This window comes from Oryzias latipes, chromosome 10 (genome assembly GCF_053564925.1).
Source record: "Oryzias latipes strain Hd-rR chromosome 10, Olatipes_Hd-rR_3.1".
Classification (NCBI taxonomy): Eukaryota; Metazoa; Chordata; class Actinopteri; order Beloniformes; family Adrianichthyidae; genus Oryzias; species Oryzias latipes.
The window spans coordinates 25,628,506-25,645,820 of record NC_136246.1 but is presented as its reverse complement, the minus strand read 5'-3'; the positions used below and the strand labels follow the sequence as shown (position 1 = coordinate 25,645,820).

Genomic DNA, 17,315 nt, shown 5'->3' with positions numbered 1-17,315 from the left:
TTGGAAAAGCCAGGGGGAACGCTGTACATTAGAGCTTCATTAATCCCATCACGGGCCCAGTTTTTCCTTTATCACAGAGAGAGTGGGCGAGATGCCCATTAATCCAAATCGACCATCAGTCCACACAACTTCAGCTCCTGTGTTTAGGCTCCCCTTTTATCTACTTCCCTAATCTTCTGATCCACCCCTTGTTTGTCGTGAGAAACTTTTGGGACTGGTCACGTCCTGTTGATAAGTCGAAGGGAAAGATTCTTTAAACAGTTTGCCAAATTCCTCGCTCAAGATCACTCCGGAAAGTTACACACAAAGCAAGGGAGCATATTATTCAATTTCATTCTCTATTAACCCTCACCTTATAATAGGGAGAGCTGGCTTCTATCCAGAATGAGGAACTGCTATAAAAATGTCCATAAATATCTAAAACTGAAAACACGAAGGGAATGAAGGATAAAAAAGGAATGTTAAAGGAAATTTATGCATGTGTAATTAGTACGAGGCATAAGCGACAACATATGCATTTCTTTACGCTTAATTTTGAAAAATAAAGCCTAAATCTGTGGTCATATCCTTTTACTGTAAACACGACTTTATAAAAGCACTGAAATAGTTCAGCCTTTACCATAACACAAATGATTTAAGGCAAGACAAAAAGTCCTTGTGGGTTTAAATGACTTCAAAAACAAGCTATAAATCACAACAATCCCATTTTGAGCACACAAGAGAAGCCATTTTTTTTAGCATTCCTTTAATTATCTTGTGACCTGCTTGGTTTGGGCCACTCGTCAGGTTCCCACCACTTACTTCACATAAGCAGCTCCAGAAAATGTCCAATTTTTGCTAAGTTATTGCTGCTGCTGTCTGCAGTGGGAGGATGAATTCTTCTTATATAAACATATAAAGCACTTGAATGTAAGAATTTGTTAGAACTATCTCAGATCTTCTTCTTTTTGACATTCAGAGTGAAGGAAGAAAAAAAAAGCTACAGCCTTATTCAATTACTCTGCCCATGAAAATGCATTTGCACGAAGCTTAGCATATGATAAATCCCAGTAATTATTTCCCACATATTAGTGGGTGGTACTGGTGTTGTCAGATTACACATGTGCAATCAGCTGACAGAAGGTCTCTCAGTGAGTGTGTTCCCCCAACAGGGGGCCCATTGAACTTTTCGTCTTGCTTCATTTGCACTGATAATCATATGAGGTGAACCGCAGTTCGCCCTTTAAATCCAGGCTGAAGAAAAAAGAACGATCCTCTTCGTTTTTTCTTTTGGCCTTTTGCTGCCGTTTACAAAGGTGATACGGGACTCTGACCTCGGCGGAAGAGCTGCCCTTGCTGATCCACCAACGGATCCATGCGCCACAAATCAGCCTGATAAAGGAACCACTGGGATGGATCGGAATGTGGCGGGAGATAGTGGTGGCATGTCAAAGGCCACATGGCTCCAAAAAAAAAAAAAATCTCAACCGACTGACGAGGTAATCTGCGAGTAAACCCCCTTCCTGAGCGAAACCAGAGCTAAAGCGAGAGGAACAGGCACAATTTATGTCAGACAAGAAATCCAAAGAGGTCTCCTCACTCCTCCTGCTGCATGTGAAATATGAGCTTGCAGGGGGGCGTTTGTGTTTGTGCATGTGTGTGCATTTATGTAAATGTATTTAAACATGTGTACTAAGTTCCTGCTTGCAGTTCCTACTCTACATCCATCCATCCTCCATGGATAAAGGAGCTTCATTCTCACTGACCTTTTCAATCTGGCCTCCAGAAGAGAGTTATGACAACTGATTCAGCCTTGTGTTGCTCAGCACAACATCCCAAAAAATTTTTTTATCAACAATAGGAAGCAAACAAACAAACAATAGATTGCACGCTTGGAAGCTCCACCTTAAACAGTCAAACCCAGTGAGGTGTTTTGTGTGAGAGAGCTATCCAATGATGCACTCAAAGCAATTCATGCTTTATTTTGGATGAACCTTTTGTTTTTCAAGATACAAGGGGAAAAATGAAAGCGCCCTCTCATCGAGGGGGTGGCAGCATTCAGGGGCTTGATGTATGCCTCCAACAAATAGCTGTCTAATTTTCAGAGCGCTAGATTGTGGAGCAAACAGACAGCAGAGATGGTAAGATGGCCTTGGAGAGACAGAGAGAGCACTTGTTGGAGAGAAGAGTCCCATCTGTTGTCACAAAACAAATTTGCAAACGGAAGAAAAAAAAGAGATGGGGAAAGGCGTGTGGGCGCGCACATGTCCCTGCAATGGTGAGTTTGCGTGACACGAGTGCTTATGTGTGAGCCGGTGTGTCCAAACCCTGAGGGATTCTCCTTTACCTGTTAACATGGGGGCGAGTCGACTGCAGCCAAGACCGTTTCAAGTCAAAACACTTCTAACAGGCTGCGACACACAAACACAGACACCGGGAGACACATGTTGACACACTGACAGACACATAATGGATAGAGGGCATGATGAAGCTAGTGCGCAAAAGCGCCAAGGCTCCGAGTTTGCATCCAAACCGCTGAGAGGCTTCACCGTCTCCAAGGCCGGGCTGCAACGCAAGAAGCCGGGAAAGAAACACTTTCCCTCCCATCCTCTGTTATTCACAAAACCCCAATCAGAGAACACAGCAGACCACAGAAATAACGCTGCTGATTACATCCTAACACACACAGGGCTAGCAGCTGATGCAAACATGCACGCACACACGCACTGATTACATCCTTTGCTCCCTTCTCTCTTCATCCCTGGTATTGGTTACACGGTAAAACCCACGCTGATCGGGGATCAGATCTTTTTTGGCATTTGACGGTAAAAGAGTTGCAGGGGCTTAGCCCCCGGAGCAAAATAAACTAAGCCACTGGACTCCTGTGCCCCCCTTTGCACAAATAAACAGCTACAACACAAAAATGTCTAGCCATCGCAGAACAATTTCCTGCAGGATCTGTCACTGTGCAGGAGAGACACAAGGAGGGAGGAGACGGGGTGAGATCTACAGAGCAGAGAGAAATAGGTGGCATGGCAAAGGTGGAGTGAGAGAAAGATTAAGTTGCAGGAAAACACGGGGAGAGAGAAGGGAAGACAGAGAGAGAAATGTGGCCCAGGGGTTTTGACTGGGAGGCAAAATTGCTCCTGAAGAATCGTCATCGTGAGAGGCAGGCTGAGCTCAAACACGGCTCATATTTATTTGAAGACACGCTTTTTTTCCTCAGCATCCATCCATCATGGTGAGCACAAACTCTGACAGCACACACACTGCACCTGTGGGACTGCTGACTGAAAATATCTCACGCACAGCTGAGCTGCTGCTCTCTTGAACGCACATTAACAAACACACAATGCAAGAAGCAGTTCCTATTAGGAAAGCAAATATGTGCATAGGAGACAAAGGGCGCATTGGATTTATATGTGTGGATCTATTTGCATGCAACGTATATATTTATTTATATATACTGTATTTAAAATTGCTTATGTGGCTTTGTGCTTATTTATGCATGTGTGTTTGTGCGCACTCACAGACCTGTGTGTTTGTCTGCTCCTGTTACTTTGTTTGTGTGTCTGTGGTCATGCTGGAATGGAACATGAACATTCTGCCGCTGAGCTGAATTCACAGAAACGGGCTTGGTCCTGGCTCACAGGGTAGTATTTAGACTCTGTATTTATGCGTCGGACAACCGCAGAAATCTCTATCGCCGCCTCGTGATTCATGTTTGCTTGCTTTGCACAGATTTGATTCCATCAAGAATCAACTTTTTCTCTGTTACGTCTCCCACCAAAAAAAGAAAAAAGACCAAAAAAAAGAAAAACACTCCCCACAGAAATGTTCACGCCATACCCGGTCAGAGTTTCATCAGGCGCTCTATATCGAAGCTGACCAAGCATGTGGTGGTTTCCATTGCAAGGATGCAACATTAAAACTAACAACCTCTATAATTATACACCCATATTTCTGCGATGATTTTGTGTAAACAAGCCCGGGCTCCAGCTCAGGGAGGCGGACTTCTTGGCAGGCCCCGGCTGGGGGTGCCACTGAATGGCTGTCGGAAAACAAAGCCATTTCAGAGTGTGCCTTGGAAAAGACAAACCACTGCTCCAGGGATGGTGGAGAGGGAGAGCGAGCTCCATCTGACAGACAGAGAGCTGTGATTTGAGATTAGCTGTTGGCTGTAGAAGAAAGACCGCGAGAATATGTGTTGTTGGCAAAGAAGAGGGCAAACAACCTCAAACATTTTAGATGGAAAGAGAAATATGCCTTTGCAGAGTGTTTCAGATTATGGGCTTCATTGTTTCATCCTGTGCTTTTGTATGTACCGACAATTGTCCAGAACTATTTGCCTCATGGACAATGATGCTCAACTTCTCTTGTCCTACATTTACGTTTCCTAATCACCATCAACTCCAGACATGAATCCATGCAGCAATCTTCCCTTTTTTAGCCTGGAGCTATTTGGGAATTGCAAAAGCGCTGAAATTGTTTCAAGTTAGGAAAAGAGAAATAAGTCAAACTCAGAAAGCTACTTTCCACATTGTTTTTAAGGGGGAAGGTTACTCAAGAAATACGGTTTTACCCTTATGAGGAGAAAAGAAAATCCAGTCTTTCTGGGGTTTTTTTCTTTTCACGTCTGCTCGCAAAATAATCAGCAAGAAAAAAAAAAATCACCTGGACTCAAACAAGCTCTGGGGCAGAAACGGATGGTTTTGAGGAGCGAAGACGAGGGGTTAACGCGGCGAGGAAGGGAGCAAGAGAAGCCTCGCAAGCGGGATCAAATATTCTAATAAGATAAACAGGGAGCACAGCTGAGGAGGGATGAGTATCTGCATTTGGAGCACGCTAATTGAGATGAATACATGAATATATCAGCTTCATCTCGCTCCGTCGTAACCAATGGTTACCGTACACTTGTGTAGACATGTGAGCAGCCCTCTCCAAGGCAGGGACCTAGTGCCCTCCCCAACAAACCCCCTCCACTCTAAACAAACTCCCCTGTAATAAACGAAAGGCAATAACCGGCGACAATAACGCTGTGCCTGCTAACCCTCAACGAGCGAAATATCCAAAGGAGAAGCAGCAAAGCCAGCCTGGATAGATTTGCAAAGCAAGCAAAAAGGCATATATTACTCTGGCGCGCTAATAAACACCGGGCCATATTCACTCACAGGGGGGTTAAAGCTCCTTATCAGGGGCCAGGCTGCTCCACTGCTAACCTGACCTGTTGGCCAGGTTTACTTTGAAAATGAAATCCTTTAAGGCTTACTGATTAGCAGCTTTAAACTCAAATCAGTAACGTAAATAACCCGTACCATAAAATCTTTGTGATTTGGAAGATGACTTAATGGCAAAAAGAAAAAAAAAAGAGACAGACAACTGGAAATAAGAAAAAAGTCTTAAGCTGCACCTCATTTCTTTAGGACGGTGTTTCCAGGGAGCCAGACTTTTCTGGTTATCTTTCAAAGTGGGCTTGAGCAACAAATCTCCGGGTTTTCTGAGGGTTTTTTTCAGGATTTTTCTCCGGACAGCAGCTGCTTTTTCACTCATTTTCAGTCCAGTCCTTTGACATGACCGTTTTCAAAGGAATGTGGTTTTCATTTGTTAAGCCAATTTACGCTTTAACTATGAATCATCGGGGCATTAAAAAGAACTTAAAGGGGTTCTGTCCGTATATACATCTTGTTTTAAACACTATTTTTTCCTCTAGCTTCCTCATATCACTTTGGGAATCTTTAAAAGAAATATTTTATTCTTGAGTTGTATGCTATGTTTTATTATGCATCAAAGCAAAACCATTTTTTTATTCTTTAATACTTTGTCTGTTAGTGTAAAGTGGCTTAACAAGCAAAAACTTCTTTGAAAATGGTCCTACTTGATGTAGAATGTGCTTTTAAACCGCTTTTTCTGTGTTTTTTAAGTTCACCGCATGAAAGACACTATCTGATACTCCTAATAAATTAGATCATTCAAATTACATATTTTCCAGAGTGTTTGTTATTCGTTTTCATCCATTTTAAAACAGAAGATTAAGTAGAGCCAAGGGGAACATAAATACTCATTAAATGCCACGTCAGGGCTTTTTAATGTCCACAATCTGACAGTTGTGCCATAAAATGAAAACATCCTTTTGTTCCTCTCTCATAATAAGCACATGAGAGAGTCTATAAACGATGCTAAAGGGAAGTCCTGGACAGCTTCCATCGCTTTTTAATTAAAATCTTTCAATGTGATTTTACTGATGGGTGTTCCCAGATGTTAACTGTTAGCAGTCCTCCACAAAAACTAATTTAAGTGATTTACAAATGTATGTTTTTGCACCCCTGTAATCTAGAAATCAATGGGTCTTCGATCTGACAACAGACAGCTGCTTTTTTTTTATATGTGGTTAGAATTTGATCATGATCATTTTCAAAGACTTGACATTTAACACTTTTTTTCTAATCCGAGTACTTTTATTAAATCAAGCTGCCTCTATCAGTGTTTAGCTGCACACAAGACTTTGTTTGCATGCATGACTGTGAGTTTTATATTTTTTAAATTGTGCGTTATTGCAGCGAGTTTCTGTGTGGGAGCATTTGAAGGAAGAGCCCTTTATAATGAAGTTAACTATCTGTAGGTTCTGTGGGGTGGGGGGAAAGCCCTTGCTGCAATAAAACAAAAGGTTTACAACCGGCTTTATAACCTTAATCCGATCCGTAGAACGGGTCACATGCAGCATGTCGGATATCATCTCAGGTTTGTTTGTTTTTGAAACTGGGTCATATCCCAATGATTCAGGAAATGAGCACAGCCTTTCCTATTACCCAAAAAAAAAAAATGCTTATCATTTCCTCCTTGTTTCTCAAATAAACAGCCAAATTCCAGATGGGTTCACCCAAAAAAAGCAAACAGAAAAAAACAACTATCTAGAATAAACTCAGTGTTTGTTGTGACTGGACATTATTATGTTCACTGAGATGAAAAAGTGTATGCTTCCCCGTGGCAGTACTCTGACGGGGGAAACCGGCACGTGTCAGGGTCCACGATGGTACGGCGCTATTGAGAGTGACAGCTGTCGGGAGGGATCAGGCTAACCCTGCAGGAAATTAGGGGGGAAAAAAAGAGGTGCATCTCGACATGCTGCCTCTGTTTACAGCTCTGTGGCTTTAACCTTATGAGAAACTGAGATTTATCGCCCAGCAGACCACAGAAAAGCAATCAGCGAGCAGCCATGCCACATTATTTCAATAAGAGATGATGAGAAAATGGGGGGACTTTTTTTTCTTTTTTTAGTGATGTGCCAGCACTTAGAAGGACAAAAAAAATAAGAAGAACATCAGTCGGTCTACTTTAAAGACTCACTCTGATGGAAATTGGTGTTTTTAACATGTTCTTGTAGCATTTTTCTGATTTTAGAGGACATGTATAAAGAAAATTAAGCATCAAATTGCGTTTCTGAGTATTTTTTTATTTAAATCATGGTGAATAAGGAGCAGACGAAAACATTGTGATGTAGAAAATTTGCTCTGGGCGGGCTACAAGCTCCACTTCTCTGCTCCATTCTGATGAATCCACTTGCAAACAGATCCATTTATGTCCACATTCTTCTCACCTGGCATGTGGCAGAAAAACTGTACACCTAGACAGTTCCGATATTGCTTGCCATTTTTTTGCAACAGTAATGTGAAGTTGGGGCTGTGAGGGACTGTAAGCTAATGGGAGAATGTGTTAGCAGATGGATGATGGGAAATGGGGGCGGGCTTACTCTGCACCAACAATCCCACCTACAACTCAGAGGTGAATTTCTAGTGAACTCCTTAAACTATGTCCTTGAAAATGACAGGTTTTTGGATTTTGGCTGTGGTTTGTAAAATGATCTTTTATTTAATTTACCTTCATTTGCTAACAATTGGGTCCTTTTTTAGGCACTTTCCTTTTCAATTTCTGTTAAGCATCGTTTGCTGTGTCTGGATCATTGTCAAGAGTTTTTATATTACTATTTTCCTCTCATAAAATGACACATTAGAGCTGCAGTGGAATTAATAGTTCTTCTGTCAAATGAGTATCCACCGCTGTTGACATTTTACCCCATCCGCCCGTGTGTTGTTTCCATTAAGGACAAAAGAGGGAAGAAAACGTCTTTTCTGAAGAGATGTTTACATCTTGTAATGGAAAAGCACTCAGAAAAATTGGTAATCTCGCATGCATCTTAATATCCTAATCATTTACTTTATCCTGGGATCAGCATTTGCTCTGAAAAGTTAAACCTTTTTCTCGTGACTAAATAAAAAATAATTCCTGCATGTATTTGTGTAAGAGTATACACATTCCTTTCTCCCTCTGTTGCTCATTTTGCCCATTACATTTTCCTTTCCTTAAAAGCCACCTGCGTAAAATCAGCCCTCTACTCACTCTAACCACTAAACACAGCGCAGCCATTTCCCTCACAAACAGCTCATTCGATATCCTTTGTTTAGACAAAGCAATGAAATATAACCAGTTTGTTCACTATTGCACCAGACGGGCTCAAAGGTGTATGTATACATACATGTGTGTGTATACTCTAGGGGCAGGGGGTGCTGATGGACAGCACAAGCTGGCGCTGGTCTGGGGTTTAGATCAGTGCCAGGTTATCATTACTGACCCCCCCTGTGGTGTTTCCATGACCCCTGGGCTGTGCATTTTAACCTTTAACCCCCTTGCAACTCCTGTCAAAGCTGGGACGGGATGGACGGGACCGTGTGGACGGGATTCACAGACACGCATTCACCCCATTTGCTGCTTTCTTTTTTTCACCCCCTCACACATTTTGTTGCTTATTCAGCCTGGATGGAGCAGGAGTGAGGGTTGTAGGTGGATGGGGGGGCCGATAGAGGGAAAGACTAACAGAGCCGGAGGCCAAGGGTTGGACTGAAGAAAGGCTCCAGGAAGGATTCAGAGGAATGTCCGCTTCCTATGCATCTTCCTCTCATCTCACATAGTGTGTCTGCTACGTCCAACCGTTAATCAGCACAGATAAGCCTGGTCTTTATAGGCAGAGCAGATTTACACCGCTCCGCTGGCTGGCTGGACTACATTCCCAGCAGAGACGCCGGGATAATGCACTGACATCTTCTTGGGGAAGGATAAGCTGGCGTAACGGGGCCTTGACGTACACTCTGTGGACATTATGAGCTGTGCATTTAAGCTGCGTTTCCAGTCCACATCTCAGGGTCCCTCTTTGAGGAAAAAAAAAATTGCCGCACACAATGCTCACAAACCACACAAGGCTATTATCTAAATGATAGATGAAGTGTGTTATGGTGAATGCACAGGCTGCAGCACAACAGATAAAAGAGGCTCTTCCCACTGCAAAGAACAACAACATTAACATAATACCGAGACAAATGCTACATCCGATTACTGCTGACGCGCCAGCGTTACTGTATATGAGCCTAATAATGATCCACCATCAAGCTGGATCCTGTGAGACAAGCCTCCCCGGTTGAGGGTACCCAACTGGCTCTCATTATGAGTTTACAGTCGGAAACTGTACAGAAAGACTTTCAAGTTTTCTAGTTGTTTGCATAAAAAAACACATCAGCAAGACTGCTGTTAGACCAAAGAGACACCACAAGAGTGTTGTAGAAAAATGAATTCATCCTGAAGCAAAAGATGATGCTTTCGCTCTAATCCTGAATCCGACTGCAGCGTGCCCACGCACATGTCATGAATAAAGTTAGTTAAAATATTTATGATGTAATCAGGAGACAATATGTGAAACAGCCACGACCCAGGAAATCTTTGAAAAAGATGCCAAATGCGCTCGAGGTGTTTTCTAAAAGCATGTGGCTTCAATGTAACACAGGAACCGCTTCCTAAAAGCCCACATGACATGTTGCCAAAGAAACCAGCACCTTGAAAATTGTCACTTGATAACATCACAAGCTTCATGCTTCCCTGCAGCCTGGAAGAGTTTACAAAAACTGATGGGGCCGATACAGATCAAAAGAAAAACTTACGTGGGATGGCATTCTGAGTGGATTTTCCATTGAAATGAGGAGCGTACAACATTTTTGCAGCTTTCTGTCTTATGAAGCATTTCAAAATATTATTGTTTCAATAACCACACTTGGGAACAGCGCTCAATGTGCATGATCTTAATTGAGCGACATTGAATGCAACAATTTTACACGATGTGCCTCATTTTTGGAAATGAGCCCATATTTCCTCACAGATTGTGGAGCTCTTATCGATTTCTCTCTGTGCCAGCTGCTCTTGCGTAACGCAGCTCACTGCCTATGAATCCAGACGCCGCTTTTCTAATTTCAGGATCATCTCTAATAATTGCACTGATTTGGGGAGCAATCAATTACACCGATGTGGCAGAGGACCCTGACTGGCAGTTTTCCAGAAACAAAAAGTCAAAAAGTCAGGTCTCTCTGAATTAAACAGCAGGCTATGCAGTTTCATTAGGATGAAGTATGCAGTGTCACAACAACAATTTTGCCTTATGAAGCAAGTGCCACCATTCTACAGAATCTCATTAAAAAGAAAATTCAACATCACATTAGTCTGTGTCTCTGTGTGCAGTCTCTGTGGCACCACTGGGCTGCTTTTTTCACCTCGAAAGATCAAAATCTTTTAAACTGATTACAGAAGTGAAACATATACACGGTTTTCCAAGGAATAAGAATCGGCGCAATAAATCTGCGATGTTTTTGAACGATGTAATAAACTGGTTCATGTCTGTACTGGGTGCAGAAAAAAAAAAAAAAAGACTTTTCTCTGTGGCGACCTTCTCTGATGTGTCAGATAAGGAAACATTTCTGTCCGAACTCACACAATTTCCCCCACATCTGTGGAGAGAGCTTTCCTGATGTTGAACCGCTGGAGTCTTGTTTTCTGAACTCAGACTTGTAAGAACTTTGTTGTGGATTTTCTTGAAGTGGTATTTAAAAAAAGAAAAAGAAAAAAAAAACAGCAGCAAACACTGACAAATTTCAGTGAATGGAGCACAGAAGTCTACTTGCGAGAATCTCAAGTTTGCTGTTTTTTCATCCATTTTAAACAGTAACTGAAAGTATTAATCACATGAAGAGCTCTGCTGACTCAGATACCATCTCAGATGACTAGTTTAGTTGTGTTTTGGTTCACTTTTTGGATTTAAATCATTTTTAAGACCTACTCTCATGAAAATTGGGTTTTAACATGTTCTTGTGGCATTTTCTCATAATGGGGGACATCTATAAAGAAAATTAAGCTTAAAATTACGTTTCTGAGTATTTCTTTAACCAAATTAATATGAATCGGGAGCAGACAAAAAAATGCAGTTGGAAAAAGCTTGTAGCATGGACACAGGGGCTACAGTCAGCAGGCCACAAGCTCCCTCCTCCCTTCATCCCGATGCTTCCACAGACAAATAGATCCTTCTTTTCCCTTGTCTGAGCTGGCATCTGGCTCTAAAAACTGTACACTTGGATAGCACCGATATTGCTCGCCATTTTTGTTGCACTGTTAATGGGAGGTTGGGCTTGTGAGGGGCTGTAAGCTAGCGTGAGAGCTTGTAAAGAGCTGGATGATGGGAAATGGAGGAAGGCTTACTTTACGCCAACAGTCCTACCACATGTCCTAGAAAATGACACAGATTTTATGATTATGGCCAAAAATAGCTAACTCATAATTACCAGACCACTGGGAATAACTTTACAATAGATCGAAAGAAAATAGAAGTGGAACTTTAAGAAGTTTAATGTCGTCATCCAACAAAACTGCTGTCTAATTATTATTATAATTATTTTTGATACATTTTTGATTAGAAGTAATCGTGATTTTAAAAGTTGTTTCTTTAAACTCTAAAAATACTTAAAACAAATTACATTACTCAAAAATGCAATAAATTAAATTAGATCAGTTCATTCCATCTGGTTTGTCTAAGAAATCGCCTCAGTTCTGTGATGAAATGCACATTTTATTACCTTTAATTAACCAGATAAAAGCATGCTTGAGTTCAGAATTATTGCCTCTGCTCTGTAAATGCTAGTTCAATCTGTTTCTAACAAAGACCTTGGTCAAAGAAGAAGTAGATCCCCTGTTTTCTTTGGGAGTTTGAGCTGGGAGGTTTCGAAGAGAAAGATGCCAAGTCTCTGCTCAGGCTGGTGGGAGCAGAAACTTGAGAGCTGGAGCAGTTTGATGTCAAGTTTTAGATCATCGTCCAAATATTTCCAAACTCTGATATCTGATTTTAGGTGTGAGAAGTCAGCAAAAAAGGAGGGACATTGAGTTTGAAACTTAGATATTTCTAAAATCTCATTAATCCACAATGTTTCGTTTTCTTGCAAGTTCAACGTGACTCCTATTAAACACCAGTGTTTTAATATCTTCAATAAAGTTTTATTAATATTATATGTATTTATGCTGACAGTGGCCTATAGAGATCCCAGAGTTCTCAGAGTAACACGATTATCCAAAGTTTCAGATAAACAATCTCCAGGAACCGCTGAATCCAGAAAAAGTGGAGATGCAGGTGAGTCAAAGAGTCCTGCAGGGCTTCTGAGTGCTTCCCACCCATCCATCTGTAAACACGCTTGCCTAATAGCTCAGCATTTGTAGGAGTTAAACGAAAAAAATCACTTTGGAGCAAAGCTCCGCTATCTGACTGGTGTGAACAGCAGTTTATCTTTTGCTGCTCCGTCAGGGATAAAACGGTTCTGTCTACATCCTGATGAGCAGAATCGCTAAGTTTGCAGCAGAGCAGCTGAGTAAAATAGTGAATGTCTCAGTGGGGAACATTTGTTGGATGCTTCAGCTGCAGAGCCTCAAAGGACTAGCTCATCTGACACCCACTGCTGACCCTCGTACCGTCATTCCAGGCAGGATGACATTATCCCTGCTGTGACAGAGTAGCGGCCAGCAGCCAATGCAGGGCTAAAACCCCCCGTGGAGACATGAATTCCACCCCCAACCTCCTGTTGAGCCTGACTCCATTTCTAATGTTCAGACTAAGGGGAATGTAAATGAAAAGCCTATGGACAAGGAGCCAAAACCTGCCCGGGAACCAGACTGGGCTGTGGTTTCAGACTTTCCTGCCACTCCAGCTCCTCCCATTGAACCTGTGGTCTTCACTGCAGCACTAGAGGGTTTGAGCAGAAACCTGACTGAAACAGAGCCAGCACCCAGTCCGTTCGCAGACTCGGCTGCGGTTTCAGCTTTTCCTGCTCCCCTGACTCCTCCCGTTAAACCTGTGGTCTCTGCTGTGGTTTCACCTCCTCCAGCTCCTTATACACTACCCACCCAAAATCCTGACAGCACCGCTATCCACGACAAGGAGCTTACACACAAAAAAGTGCAGCTAAGGGAAGCTTCTGCATTAATCGTAGAGTTACCAGCTCCTCAAGTGACCACCTCTTGATCCTGTGGGCATTTTTGTTGAGCTAAGTGGTTCTTTCAACCTGAGATGCATATCAGAAGACAAGACACAGAGTGACTGTCATATAAAAAAAAAAAGGGTTTGAACTCAGCCGCAATTTGGTGTCAAACAACTTCAAACTTCTATGTAAAGTTTGACAAGCAACTGTAAAACTTCTTACATTTGACAAAACTTTGAATCTATTTAACTGCAAACGGAACCCCAAAATGTTGCCGCAGGTTCTAGTTTGTTCTCTTTCAAAACTGCAGATGCCAACTGTGGTCATTATTAAACAATTGATGTTTTGAAATTTATCAAACAGATTTTTTTAATGCTCAGTAAGTGCAGCAAAACAACAGAAAGGATTAAACTTAAAATTACGACAGTTGAGTTTGTGTTTTTTTTTTTCTAAAACAAAAGCTCAAACATTGACCCAAAAAAAGTAAATTAAAATTTCATTATTACCGGTAGTTTTTTGGTGGATTTGTGAATATTTTCAAGTGAAAAGTTCAATAAAATAATGTTTAAAAGTTTGTGACCTTTGGCTCTCCCTAAACACTGGTACTGTAATTTAGAAAGTTTTTAAAGGTATTTTAAAATCATTTATATGATTTAAATACATTAAAGTTAATTAAAAACTATTAATAAAAACATATATTTTGTTTTCTAAAAAAATAAGGTCTAGCATGACAGTGTTAGTCATACAAGCATCACTTATGATTGGCATAGATACATTTTTGTTTTGTGCATTTTTTATTATCAATCTTTAATGATAAATATTGATCAATATTATTGTCAAGATCAGTTTTTGTTGTGTTTTATGTTTTTTACCTTTAGATAGTTATTATTTTTCTATTTAATTATATATTACATTTGTCTTTAACTGTTTTTTATTATGCTCAGCTTTAATGTACAGTGCTTTTTTTCAATTTTTATTTGTATTAAAGTACTTTATAAATAATGATGATAATGATAATTTGAATTATTTGCAAACTGTATGTGGTTTTTGTTTTGTTTTAATTTCTACACAACGTTTTTTCACTAATTAAGAAACAACATTTTGAAAAATAGGTTGCTGGTTTGCAATGAAACCGAGTGCCTGAAAGCCTCCACAGCTAACACCACTCTGCCTTAAGCAATGCACCTCCAGCTGTTGCTTTGGGTCTGCATCAGCTGCCATTAAATCTCAGTTTTGCCGTGAAGCTCCTGAGGGTGACTGCGTGTGACTGAATGTGAAACAGAGATTATTACCCAGAGTGTTCGGCAGTCTGCTGCGGTTGAGTGAACATTATGAAGCACAATATCAACAGTAAATCGTCTTTCCTGTCAAACTTACAGGTGATGTAGTAGTTGAGTTTCCTCCTGAACTCCAAGCCCATGTAGTTTGGACTGAACTCCTGGAATTTGATAGTGAATTTGATGTCCTTCTCAGGCTTGTTGCAGTTGACCAGTACATTTGGATCGAGTACAGTACTGCAGCTCTCCGCCTGCTCTCTCTTCACCAGGTACAGCTTGTAGTACTCATAATCTCTTCCTTGGTCCGCTTTGGGACAGATGATGTCCAGTTTGTCTCCGATGTCAGGGTAGATCACTAAGCCTTTTCCGGCAAGAAACCTGGCAGACGAGAGAAAGAAGTATTGGTTACCACTTCATAAAAAACAGTTTATACAGTCTTAATACTTTGAGCTGTGGGAGTTATTGGTTTAGCTTTGTCTGACAAGGCCTTTCCAGAAGTCGCGTTACATGTTGCAGCTTGACGCAGCTCGGAATTAGCCAACAGAGCATTCCACATAAATCCTCTGAAGTTTTCCCTCATACTTGGACACGAATCAAAGCATACCTAAAGTTTACCAAAAAAAAAATGAAACAAGATGGCCCAACTCAAAATGGCTCCCACAGATGGGATTAGAAACAAAAAAAGGATTTCTGATGCCAGTGCTGCAGCCGATTTTGAAGATTAAGGACGATTTTGGAGGAGGACAGCGGGCGGAGGATGATGACCTTCCGCCCGGCCTGAGCATCTACCAGGTAATAAAGATAATTGATGTGACTTTACAATACCTCTCCTCTCACTACAAGATCAGTTTGTTGATCTCCTTTATTACCAAAAAAGGGGAGGACGTGAGAAGAGTGTGTGATGTTGTGTATGTTCCTGCATTTCTCCTTGTGTGTTTATGCGTGCTGGTCGGTCAGCAAATGAGCTGAGGTTGCAATCCTGTGGGAGAGGTGGGGGGCAGATGGGCTGAATCATTGTTCTGGACTTGTTTGAAGCTTAAAATGTCAACATGGTTCAGCTCTGCTGTCCCAGTTAGCCAAGCATTAACCCAGACAGCCGGACTGACCACGGGTGTGTTTATGCACTGGCGCGTATGTGCATGTGTGTGTGCGTGTGTGTGTTGTGATTGCAGACTGTGAGCACAGCAGCAGGGCTATCTGCTAGATCTGCCCATGCCAGCGGATTTAGGCTGGATTTAGCAACGCGCGATGCATTTGTTGTTCTTCCTGATCCCTCACGTTTTAACAAGACATCAGCAACCGGGGGCCCTCGCTAGCTCCCTCTGTCTCTCTCTCTCTCAGAGAGTAATCTCACCTTATCTGCTGTCCCTCATTTCATCATCACACACATCATTTCACCACTAAATGACTGACTCTTCGGTGAAAAGAGGGCAGTCATGGGTTCTGAGAGGGACTGATAGAGGAGCGAGGCAGTGCAAGCGGGGGGAGTGCAATCGCAGGTCATCTTACAAAGTTAAACACTGGCAAATAGCCAATATTTTCAAAATGAGACTATAAGGAGTCATATTTTCTCGTGATAACCAAAGTTTAGATCTTTTCTTTCTTAATATAAAAAAATAAAAGCCAAATAAAATGTTTAAAAACACACTCTGATCATCTTTTGAGCTATTTTAAAAGTATTCCCACTGGTAATTTAATTATGATTAAGCCGGTTTTAGCAAATGTTAACAATCAATCAACTTAATTGATGATTTGATTTGTATTCCTACGATCCAACTAGTTCAATCTTTTCAAAGCAACTTTTTAATCAAATCGACCTATGTCATTATCAAATCGCTTCAATTTAAAATAAATCGATTATATCGATACTGGAAAATACTATTTGAATTGAGGTGCAGTGGGTTTATTTTACTAAAACGTACATGTGACGGCAGCAAAAAATGATGAAGCCATTATTACAGTCCAATGTGTGGAAAAAAGAAGGAAATACAAGGATTCTGTAAAACTCCACCTGCGCTGTTCAGTACCCAAGTATTTATCTCTGAGTCCCACTGGTTGAATTTTTGGCTGGATTAGTTTTAGGTCTGTGAATTGAAATGAAATAGATCGTTCTAAATGAAAAAAATATTGACTACGAATCATATCAGCAACTACAAATTATGAAATGAATCAAATTATTGGTAAAATGAATTGTTACACCTATAGTTTTTAGCTAAAAAAATTAAATTAAAAAACCTGTGTTGTTTTCAAGGACATAGTTTCTGCACAGATGAAGTAATTCATTAGAAATTTGCCTATGAGTTGTGGGTGGGACCATTGCCGCTGAGCAAGTTAGGAGCTTTCCAGCAGTACAGTTTTGATCCAGATGTCAGCTTGGACGAAGACAATGAGGTTAGACATGGATTTAGTCGTCTACAAGATGCATTAGAATAGAGCGAAGCAGGGAGTTTGTGGCCCGCCCTGTGTGTTTTTTACAACACAAACTAACTCTTTTTCAAACCTAATTCACAACAATTTGAATAAAGAAATACTAAGGAAAGAAATTTAGAGCTTCATTTTCTTTATATATGTCTTCCATTGTCAGAAAAAGATGACCCACAACATGATTTTCATTAAAAGTGATTCTTTAAAATCCTTTTTGCAACTCTTCTTTTCAGTTATAGTTATTTTGTGCAACAGTTGGAGTGGGGTGAGACGTTATTTCTCAACTATTGTCTGATGATGGAGTTGA

General features: G+C 41.0%; 1 protein-coding gene across 1 annotated transcript in view; it reads right to left on the bottom strand.

The window, feature by feature from the left end:
- Positions 1–17,315, bottom strand: part of efnb1 (ephrin-B1) — a 62,452-nt gene that overhangs the window by 22,862 nt on the left and 22,275 nt on the right. Inside the window, exon 2 of the mRNA XM_004073539.5 lies at positions 14,685–14,962. Within this exon, the coding sequence (XP_004073587.1) occupies positions 14,685–14,962 (278 nt within the window). The remainder of the gene's footprint in view (positions 1–14,684; positions 14,963–17,315) is intronic.